The following is a 12,154-nucleotide window of genomic DNA, read 5'->3' on the forward strand; positions in this document are numbered from 1 at the left end:
TATCTTTCAAATATAAATCCTTCAAATAAATATCTTCAAATATAATTCTTTCAAATAAATATGTTTTGAATAAAAGTCACCCTGTGACACATCATTTCAAGATCAAAAAATACGGGTCTCAGCCCACTTTTATATTTCCACGGCACCTCATGCCCATTTCTCTATCACAACCGCAGGGAAAACTCATGTGCCAAATATCATCATCATTTAACTACGGCACCTCGTGCCCACAATTCATATCACAAATGCAATAACAATTCACGTGCCAATATCATCATTATTTACTCACGGCACCTCGTGCCCACGTTTCTTTTCATAATCCGCCTGGCAATAGCCACATGCTCTCAATTTCAACGTAAATCAAACTATTATCAGTTTACCAACAACAAGACAAATTGCACAAGGTATAAAAATGAACACAAGGAAAATCACAACATCACATAAAATTCATCAACTCAACAACTCCACATCATCACATATCATCCCTGAGAATAGACACCCTTATCTCTCCTGTAGCCACCCTCATCACTCATATAATAGCCTCATTTATCCCTCAGTCCTGACAATAACAATAGCTACCCTTATCGCTCCTATAGCCACCCTTATCGCTCTGCCCAGATAATAACCCAACACATATAACAACAGTGAAATGCCACCCTTATACCCACATAATATCAACAGTGAAATGCCACTCTTATATCCTCAAAATAATAACTCAAATAACACAACAATTTATACGGAATATTATCACGTCAACATAACAAAAAAAAATTCATATCACAATTTGCCCAATGGCCACAACCAATTCCAAGGATATAACAAAATTAATTAATTTCACAACAAATAGCCCAAGGCTCCACACAATGTATATAAAACCTCAAACAATAACATAGATGGAAAAGTAACTCAGCATAGGACAACACATTCTTCTTAAGCTTGTTTAATTAATTATTTGCAGAGGGAAAATCCATAATGAAATTAAATTCCAAGAAATATCCAACCATCAAACTCACGGAATTCACATAAATAAACAAGTAATAATCACATCAAATTGTCATATAAAAATAAATTCAACAAATGCGAATTTAGGCATGGCAAATAGATGATTAAATAAATGCCAACAATTATTCAATTTACTACACAATATGCCTAAGACTTTAACTCAATAAATTTTGCACATATAAGCCCGAGTACATACTCGTCACCTCGCGTACACGACTTTTCACATTTCACAAATGAAACATAAGACTCGATGCCTAAGGGGTAATTCCCCCACTCAAGGTTAGGCAAGATACTTACCTTTTTGAAGTTATGCCGATATTTCAAAATCTCCTTCTTACTTGAATTGACCTTCGGACCGCTCAACTCTATCCAAATTAATTGTATCACTTCATTAAAATTCATCGGAAACAATTCCTGACAATAAAACATCGACTTAAAAAATTATTCTAAAAAGTCAACAAAAGTTAGTGTGGAGCCCGCCTCTTGGAACCCGATATAATTTTCATGAAATCCGAACATCCATTCCGATCCGAGTTCAACCATACCAATTTTATCCAATTCCAGTAACAACTCGACTTCCAAATCTTAAATTTTCATTTTTTGAATATTTTACAAAAATATTGATTTCCTCCATCTAAATACAAATTAAACGATAAATATAACCATAGATTCATGAAATATAATCAAATTAGGATATAGAACACTTACCCCAACCAAGCTTGTGAAAGATCTATAATGACCCGGCCGGTCGTTTTGAGAGTAATAGCCTCGATTCCCTTTTAATTGCTTCCCCCGTATCTTTTTCTGCTTATGTGACTTGTCGGGAGGTTTTGTTTTTGGTTTCGGAGTGTTTTGGGACACTTAGTCCCTAAACGGAAGCTTAAGTCTTAGGATTTTGACAGTAGTCGGAACTGTGTGAAGATGACTCCGAAATGGAGTTCCGTCATTTCTGTTAGCTCAGTTGGGTGATTTTGGACTTAGGAGCGTGTCCGGACTGTAAATTTGAGGTCTATAGCTGATTTAGGCTTGAAATGGCGAAAGTCGGATTTTTGGAGATTTTGACCTGTAGTGGACTTTTTGATATCGGGGTCAGAATCTGATTCCGGAAGTTGGAATAGGTCCGTAATGTTGGATATGACTTGTGTGCAAAATTTAAGGTCAATCGAACTTGATTTGATAGGTTTCGGCGTCGTATGTAGAAGTTTGAAACTTGGAAGTTCATTAGGCTTGAATCGATGCGTAATTCATATTTTTAGCGTTGTTCGATGAGATTTAAAGGCCCAACTAAGTCCGTGTGATATTTTAGGACTGGTTGATATAATTGGTTGAGGTCCCGGGGGGCCTCGGGTGAGTTTCGGATGGTTAACGGGTCATTTTGGACTTAGGAGATTTTCTGGTGCTGGGCAGGTTCTTGTGTAATCGCACCTACGTAAGGCTGACCGCGGGTGCGAGCCCGCAGGTGCGAGCAATATGGCGCAGAAGCGGAGTTGGGTGGATTGGTCAGGGGTCGCAGGTTCTTGGAAAAGGACATATCTGTGATGCCCGCAGATGCGCAAGGATGACCGTAGGTGCGAACTAAGACCGCAGAAGCAGACAGGACCCCGCAGGCGCACACGCGCAGGTGCGGCCCCTTCATCGCAGGTGCAGAGGCAGAGGGGAATAAGTGGTTTGCGCAGAAACTCTCATTTTTCGCACAAGCGCACGCGCAGGTGCGAGCCCAGGATCCACAGGTGCGGAAATGCCTGGGCAGTGTTTAAAACCGAAGGGCTTCGTGATTTTTGTCATTTTGGACTTTGCAAACTCGGTATAGGGCAATTTTTGGGAGCATTTTCGAGATATTTCTTGAGGTAAGTCCCTTGTGCTTATTTTTTATCAATAATCTTGCTTTCCCATTTATTTTTCAACCTAGTTAGTGTGTATTTAAGGTGGAATTTGGGAGTTTGAGGATGGGGATTTGAAGAGTTGGATTTGGGTTTTGAGTGGCCATTTGAGGTCGGATTTTGATAAATTTGGTATGGTTGGACTCGTGAGTGAATGGATTTTTGGATTTTGTGATTTTTTCCCGATTTCGAGACGTGGGCCTGGGTCGACTTTCTGGGACGATTTTTGAAATTGTTGTTAAAGTTTTGGTTTCATTAATTAGATTATTTTATTATAGTTGTATTTATGATATGTAATTTCTTTTGGCTAGATTTGGGCCATTCGGAGTCGGATATTCGTGGAAAAGGCATTGTTACCGATTGATTGAGCTTGGTTTGAGGTAAGTGGTTTGCCTAACCTTATGTGGGGAAATCCCCTTAGGATTTGGTACTGTTGTGATATGTGAGCGCCGTGTACGTGAGGTGACGAGTACGTACACAGGCTATTTGTTGTAAAACCCGATTTATTTTACCTGAGTAGCAACCTGTTTTTCCTTTAATTTGAGTTATATCGTTTAAATGAGTATTAGTCTATTTTCATTCTTATTTGAGCTATTCCAACATGTGTAGTTATGCTTGTTTAGTCTAATATCGTATGTCTACGTGTTTCAACTGCTTATTTGAACTCTGTGAAGCATGCCTAGTTGATTTCCTGCTTTTCCTTGCTCTTTATCAGTCTTAACTGTAGAATTCTTGGTGTTAACTATGCTATTTATCGATTGAGCTGTGTGTTTACTTTTGAGACTACGAGGCGGTTCTTTGGGAGTTCTCCCTACATATTTACTTTTGAGACTACGAGGCGGTTCCTCGGGAGTTCTCCTTGCATATTTACTTTTGAAACTACGAGGCGGTACCTCGGGAGTTCTCCCTGCATATTTACTTTTGAGACTACGAGGCGGTACCTCGGGAGTTCTCCCTGCACATTTACTTTTGAGACTACGAGGCGGTACCTCGGAAGTTCTCCCTGTATATTTACTTTTGAGACTACGAGGAAGTACCACGGTAGTTCTCCTTGCACATTTACTTTTGAGACTACGAGGCGGTACCTCGGGAGTTCTCCCTGCTTATTTATTTTGGGACCACAAGACGGTATCTCGGGAGATCCCCTGCTGTTTATCCCCGTGTGTTGCATTGTTATACCGCTGTGTTTTTGTTTTGTTAAATTCCAGTCTCTTATTATACTGTTATATTTTCCTGCTTTTTTATTATATACCAGTAGGCCTGACCTGACCTCGTCCCTACTCTACCGAGGTTAGGCTTGGCACTTACTGGGTACCGTTGTGGTATACTCATGCTACTCTTCTGTACATATTTTTGTGTGCAAATCCAGGTGATTTTTATCAGCCCCGCTACTAGCTGAGAGTGCTTGCTGTTGTACAGAGACTTCAAGGTATATCTGTTGCGTCCGCAGACCTCGGCTATGCCATTTACCTTTTGTACTTCTTTTGTTAGACTCCGGTGTATAGAGATACTAGTTTCCTCCTGTAGCTTGTGACTTATGATATTACAGGTTTTGGAAAAAGTTGTGTACGTCCAGTGTTTTGGTTATTGTACATGCCGAGCGGCATTGTTATTGGTTATTCAGTATCTATTGTAGTTAGTTGATAAATTTTGTTTTCGTTTTATTATTTTCCGCAATTCTTTAGGCTTACCTAGTCGTAGAAACTAGGTGCTGTCACGACGTTATACGGAGAGAGTTTGGGTCGTGAAAAAACCCCTCCAGAATCACTCAAGTCCGAGCTCCAAAAATCCAAAACGAAAATGGCGAAATGACCATTTTTTGTCTTTAATATTCTGCCCAGTTTCCGCTTCTGCGGACATATTTCCACATCTGTGGCCTCGCTTTTGTGAGCCAAAATGCGCACGTGTGCTGCATCCGCTTCTGCGAGCATAGTGGCCGCACCTGCGCTTGTGCTTCTGCTCAAATGTTGTCGCTTCTGCGGCCTTCTCCATCATCCTTGCCCAGCTCCCCTTCACTCACTCCTGCGATGGTCGCACCTGCGCCCATAATTCCGCAGGTGCGATTCCAACAGCTGCTGTCATTTTCCAGCAGCTTCCTTCAAGTCCAAATTGCTCTGTTAACCTTCCAAAATCCACCCGAGGCCCTCGGGACTTTAACCAAATATACCAACATGTCCCAAAATACAATACGAACTCATTCGAGGCTACAAACCATGCCAAACAACGCCGAAATTATGAATCGCGCATCGAATCATATTATGAGTTTTCAAATCTTCTAACTTCTATATTTTGCGCCGAAACGTATCAAATCAATCCGGAATGACTTCAAATTTTGCACACAAATCATAAATGATATAACAAAGCTATTCCAATTTCCAGAATTGAATTCCGACCTCGTTATCAAAATTTTAACCTTTGGTCGAACTTTCCAAAAACCTTCTATTTCCAACTTTCGCCAAAATGTGTTGATTTGTCCTAAATCCGGACACACGCATGCGTCCGAAATCACCATACGAAGCTATTGACATCATCAAAATTCCATTCTGGAGTCATTTTCTCAAAAGTCAACTCTCATGTCAACTCTTTCCATTTAAGCTTCTACTAAGCATTGTTCTTTTAATATAATTCGGAATCTTTCGAAAATCAAACTCAACCACACCCGCGGGTCATAATACATATTACGAAACTGCTCGAGACCTTAAGTTACTGAACAGGGCGTTAATTCTTAAAACGACAAGTTAGGTCGTTACAATTGTATAAAAGAAGCATAATGCTCCAAACCGGTCAAATACCACATATAGGTCGTGTACCCACTCGTCACCTCGCGTAAACGACCTTCACATAACACTAATGACACAATTATCTCAAATTCTAAGGGGAGGTTTCCCCTAGACAAAGTTAGATAAGACACTTACCTTAACGGAGTTAGGCCGATATCCCAAAATAGCCTTCTTGCGCCAAACGAGATTCGGACGGCTCCAATCTAATCAAAATATTTTTATAAATTAATTACAATTCATAGGAAACAATTTCGGATAATAATACGTCGATTTCCAATTTTATTCTAGAAGTCAACCTAAAGTCAACATGAGGCCCACTTTTTGGAACCCGACAAAAATTCACGGAATCCGAACACACGTTCTGATACGAGTTCAACCATACAAAAATTATTGAATTCCGACATCGGATCTCCTTTCAAATCTTCATTTTTCATTTCTGAAATATTTTAGAAAAAACCAATTTTCTTCAATTAAATTTACAGAATCATGATGTAAATAAGTACGGAATCATGAAATATAAATCATTTAGGATAAAGAACACTTACCCAGTTCAAACTTGTGAACAAAAATCGAGGTCTGAAATCGCCCAAAATCGAGGTCTAATACTCTAAAAATGAACAAAAATATCGGACTCCGTACTTATACATTCTGTCCAGGCAAGTCGCATGTGTGAAATGCGACTTGTCTCATTATTTCCAGGCAAAATTTTGCACTACTAGCCTTCAGTAAATCGGTCATACCTTTCTGTACAAATGTTCAAATTATGAATGGTTTACCTTTTGGAAACTAGATTCAAAGGGCTAAAACTTTCATGTTTTAATCATCTCCAAATTTCTTGCATATTACGATACATAAGCTTTCAAAGTCAGCCCTGTGCATCAGAAATTTCTGCGATGCACACTGTCAGGCAAAACAACTACAGTAATAGGCTTCAGTTAATCAATCATAAATTTTAGTAGGAATGTTCAAATGATGAATAATTCACCTTTCTGGAACCTAGACTCAAAGGACTACAACTTTTATTTTTAGTTCATCTCCAAATTCCTTACAGATTACGAGATATAAGCTTCCAAAGTCAGCCATGTGCAGCAGATATTTCTGTGATGCACACTGCCACACAAAACAACAACAATAACATGCTTCGGTTAATCAATCATAACTTTCTTTAAAAATTTCTAAATGATGAATGGTTTATATTTAGGAACACTAGACTCAAAGATCTACAACTTTTATTTTTGAATCATCTCCATATTCCTTACAGATTACGAGATATAAGCTTCCAAAGTCAGCCCTGAGCAGCAGAAATATCTGTGATGCACACTACTGTAGCAAAAACAAACAGCAGTTAAAATGGACTAGAAATGGTCTGAAACCACTCCGAAACTCACCCGAGCCCCTTGGGACCCCGTACGAACATACAAACAAGTCTAAAAACATATTATGGACCTACTCAAGGTATCAAATCACACATAACAATGGCTAAACTACAAATCGCGCGTCGAATCAGACTTATGAGTTTATGAAATTTCCAATTCTATAACTCGCTCCGAAACATATCAAATCAATTTGGAATAAACTCAAATTTTTCATACAAGTCCTAAATGACATAACGAAGCTACTGAAATTTCCGAAACCATAATTCAAACCCGGTATCATTAAAGTCAACTATCGGTCAAACATATAAATTCAAGCTTTATAAAATCAAGCCTTTTATTTTTTTCAAAAACTATCGGAAAACGTGCCTACGCACCTCGGAATAACTTCAAAGTTTGTAAACAAGTCATAAATATTGTTACGAAGCTGATCGAACTCTTGGAATCCAAATCGAGACTCGATATCAACAAAAATTCAATTATGGCCAAATTTAGGAATTCTTTAAACCTTTAAATTTCTAGTTTTCGTCAAATGGCGATAATCCAAGCTAGAGACTTCAAAATTTGATTCCGGGCATACTCCCAAATCCAAAATCACGATACGGACCCATTGGAACCGCCAAAACACTAATCTATATCTGTTTGCTCAAAACATTGACCGAAGTCAACTCAAATGAGTTTTAAAGGCAAACTTTCACATTGTTTTCGGTTTTTCACATAAAAGTTTTTCCGCAAAAGATACCGACTGAGCACGCAAATCTAGGAAGGCTAAATGGAGCTATTTGAGGTCTCGGAATACATAAATGAAGGTTAAAATTAAAAATAACCTATCGGATCATCACATTCTCTACCTCTAAAACAAACGTTTATCCTCGAACATGGCTAGAATTATTCTAAGGTTATCAAACTGTTGATTTTTCTCTTACACATATACTCGTGGGTGATTCTATGTCACCGCAATCGACATACGTCTGACAATACCATCTCAATTGAGATTATTTCTTTTATCTACATTTATAACTTTAAAACCAAATTTCTCACACTCCAAATATTTTCAAAAAGTCTGATTTTCATGTCAACGCATGGTATTAGCCTCAACTGGCGGTAGCAACTCGTGCCTATGCACACATCATATGTATGCCTATAACCACATCTCTGGTCTTAATAGGTATTCTTAATTAGTTACAGCATCGCCAATTAGCCTCATGTTAACAAAAATCTCGTTCCAAACCTTCACCTTACTAACAACGAGACACGAGGCATGAAGACCTCATAATTATTTACCCGAATTAACGAGTCACATTTAACGCCACCTGAGCACCCACCTCGTAGGTTAAAACTCAATAATTACAACACGAATATAGTTAAATATGCACAGGAAAATACATACGAGTATTATCAAATAATTCTAACATGCATGACTCCCTATTAGTACTATAGCACAAATTTAATTTCATAAGGGAGAATTTAAACACATAAAGTTTCATCACAAGGGTCTCGTCCTTATATAACTCCCACCATGGCTTGTAGCCTGATTTAAACATATCAAATCATATTAAAATGAGAGGATCCCATCCTCAGCTCTGAATAACAAGTAATATGCACATCGTGCCAATCGAAATCTTTCCATTTTCTTCTTTAAAATAATTTCCCTTAAACAAGGTCACAACACATAATGAACCCCCATACTGGCACGTATCGCAACCCACAGAGTCATTCAAGATCTCTTTGTAAAACTGAAGCCCTAAAAAATTCTCTCTAGAATTTTGCTCTCAAAATTTCGCCGTCACTGTAGCGGTGAATAGTGCGCGAACAGCCGCTACAGTGCAAAGCAGTATGGTGAATAGTGCCAAATAGTGGCGTGAACAGTGATTTCGCTACTGTTTCACTGCTACAGTGTAGTGAACAGTAGCATCGCTTCACTGTTCATCGCGAAAAGTTGTGAGTTTGAGCTTCAATGGCCGCGATGCCTGGCGACCCGCCATCTTTTCCGGCTGGTCTGCCCTCCTCCAACATTATCCAACCACAAACAACACCAACTATCAATCCACAAACTCTAGATTACTCAAACATTTTGACACCCAATTCAACCAATCCTCCTGTGATGACTGTTGCCCGAGCTTCAGTGCAGCCCATCGCCCAATTATCTACGACAACAAACAACAATCCCCAATCCATGGATTACTCAAAACTTTTAAAACCTACTGCCATTAATGCCCTTATGCAAACCTTCGCTATGCTACCATTGAAACCAGTTGAGTTCCTTCACGGAGAACCAGTTGTGAAGTGGAAGAAACAAGAAGTGAAGCAATCTATCGTACAACAAAGACTTCTACTTGCAATTCTTGGGAAATTTTCGTATGGGAAGCATGTTATTAGTTAATTACGTAAAGTGATTCCAATTCAATGTGAGATTAAAGGCCATTGCTCAGTTGGTTTAATTGAAGATAATCATGTGTTGATTAGGCTGTCTTTATTGGAGGACTATGTTCATCTTCTTTCAAAGCCAGCTTTTTATTTAAAAGCTCAGTCAGACATGTGGCAGATGCGTTGTACAAAATGCAATCCATGGTGGACACCTGATGAAGAGACTCCCATTGCCATTGCTTGAATTTGCTTTCCAGAACTGCCTCCTAATTTCTTTGGGAAGGAATGTGTATTTTCCTTAGCTCGTGCTGTTAGTAATCCATTACATGTAGACCTAGCCACTCAAAATGGTACTAGACCTAGTTGTGCTAAGGTGAAGGTGGAAGTTAACCTGTTAAGTAAGTTCCCTCGTCGTATTAAGATTGTGGAAGAAGCTGATGAATCTGGACCAGAAGAGTTGAAGTGGATCAGGATTAAGTATGATTATATGCCAAAATATTGCAAACCTTGCAAAACACAGGGGCATAGTGAGGTAGAATGCTAGGTAATTCATCCTGAATTACACAAGAGATTTGAAAAATGTGTTGAGGAACAAAGCAAGGAGAAGGCAGTTGTGATGAGTTCTGATGCAATTGGGACTGCTACAAATTCAACAAAGGTCCTAACTAGTGGAAAGGTGGTTGGTAAGCCTACTACTAATCATGCCAAATAGGAATGGATGCAAGCAAGGAAGAACAAATACCAATGAGATAATAGGGGTCACATTGTTGATAACAAACAAGGAAAGGAAGCTGACAAGGGTAAAGGGAAGGCCAAAGTTGAGGAAGTTGCAACCAAGAACAAGTTTAATGCACTAGAGGTTAAGGAAGTTCATGAGCTTACTCTACAAATTACTGAAGGCAAAGGTGAGGATCATAGCAATGGTAAGAAGAAGGAACATGGGGAAAAGCAAGCTAAGAAGGGCCAGGAGAAGGAAAAGAAAGTCAATACTCAAGAGGAACATAAGCGTGTGAAGAAGGAAGCAGTCGAGAAGGTGGTGGAAAATGAGCATAATGGTAACCCTATTCCATATAGGATTCAGTCTTCAACTCCTAAAGATGATCAAGAATTAGCTAAGGTTAACTCCAGTGTTCCTAGTGCTCAATGTATTGATGAAAGGGCTATTAAGGAACCCACAATCGACTGGGTTCATAGAAGGTTTGGGACTAGCAATGAGGAGCTAAAACAACTCAATGTGACCACAAACAAATCTTGTCATGAGATTCTATCTCAAACATTTAAAGATTCTGGGCAGATTGAGGATCTTGATGAGGTAAACTCTACAAAGGTCTTATGGAGTGATGCAGTTGAGATTAAGAATGATCAGCTGGGCACAACAAAGACAACAGAAGTCAAGGTGAAGAAGGACAACAAGCCAAGCTCACCTGGCGATAGGCTGGCAACGCCAGGCCTAAAGCCAGGCTCACCCGGTCTTTGAATAAGCTCTTTGAAGACAAGTCATTTGTGGGATTTGGAATGCCTAAGTGGTCTGATCCTTTAAACCACTTGGCATATGCTGATGATACGATAATCTTTGCATCTGCTCATCCTCCCTCTTTGAGCAAGATTATGGCAGTGTTGGGAAACTATGAGAAGATATCAAGTCAGATGATCAACAAAGATAAGAGTTCATACTACATGCATTCAAAGGTTGCTAATGAATTATTTCAGGCAGTTGGAGCTATTACAGGATTTGCAAGATGTAAATTCCCCTTCACATATCTAGGGTGTCCTATGTTTTACACTAGAAGGAGGAAGGACTATTATGAGGATCTTATCAAGAAGGTGAAGGCTAAATTGCATTCATGGAAAGGAAAGTTGTTGTCATTTGGAGGAAAGGCAACACTCATCTCTAGTGTGTTGCAAAGTATGCCAGTTCACATGTTATCAGTCCTTGATCCACCAAAAGAGCATCATGGGGCGTCTACATAAGACTTTTGCTAGGTTCTTTTGGAGCAAAAAGGAAGAAGGGAGAAGCAGACATTGGGCTTCATGGCAAAATCTTTGCCTTCCTAAAGAGGAAGGGGGCCTAGGTTTTAGGTCCTTAAATGATGTCTCAAGGGCACTGTTTGCTAAACTATGGTGGAGGTTTAGGACCACAAAATCTTTGTAGTCTAATTTCATGTGGAATAAGTATTGCAAGAAGGAGCTACCAATAGTGGTGCATTTTAGGGGAGGGTCTCATGTTTGGAGACAAATGCTGAATGCTAGGGAAGAAGTAGAACATGAGATCGAATGGGAATTAAAGAGTGGAACAACTAATATTTGGCATGAAAATTGGACTGGATTGGGTGCACTTTATCACGTATTACCTGAAGACTTTCCAATCAATAAAGGTCTTTAGGAGGTGGCAGAACTGCGGCAAGGGGAAGCATGGGATGATCAGTTGCTAGATCAAACCTTCAATGAGAAAATTGCAGAACATATAAGGCTAAATGTGCATTATGAAGGCAGTGAGAGATATAGGGATAGGCCATACTGGATGGCAACTCCTTCAGGCAAGTTTAGTGTTAGCAGTGCTTGGCAAATATTAAGGCATAGGGCTGATCCTAATCAGGAATTCAAGTTAATGTGGATTAAAGGTTTGGCATTCAAGATATCCTTCTTCTTGTAGAGATTGTGGAGGCAGAAAATAGCCACCGATAACATATGGAGGAGGCAAGGGCAAATGGTAATGTCTAGGTGTTGGTGTTGTCAGTAGCCCCAAGAGGAA

The 12,154-nt window shown here is 39.4% G+C and overlaps 1 protein-coding gene across 1 annotated transcript; it reads left to right on the forward strand.

Annotated features, from left to right (window-relative positions):
• Positions 1–10,917: 10,917 nt before the first annotated feature.
• LOC142173756 (uncharacterized) lies at positions 10,918–11,373 on the forward strand. The gene has a single exon (XM_075239404.1). It carries the CDS (start codon positions 10,918–10,920, stop codon positions 11,371–11,373), a length of 456 nt encoding a protein of 151 aa, XP_075095505.1.
• The last annotated feature ends 781 nt before the right edge of the window (positions 11,374–12,154 follow it).

The sequence above is a fragment of the Nicotiana tabacum genome, chromosome 19 (assembly GCF_000715075.1).
Source record: "Nicotiana tabacum cultivar K326 chromosome 19, ASM71507v2, whole genome shotgun sequence".
Taxonomy (NCBI): domain Eukaryota; kingdom Viridiplantae; phylum Streptophyta; class Magnoliopsida; order Solanales; family Solanaceae; genus Nicotiana; species Nicotiana tabacum.

Coding starts and splice junctions, on each gene's coding strand:
- LOC142173756 (XM_075239404.1), top strand. CDS start 10,918: ATGCCTAAGTGGTCTGATCCTTTAAACCACTTGGCATATGCTGATGAT.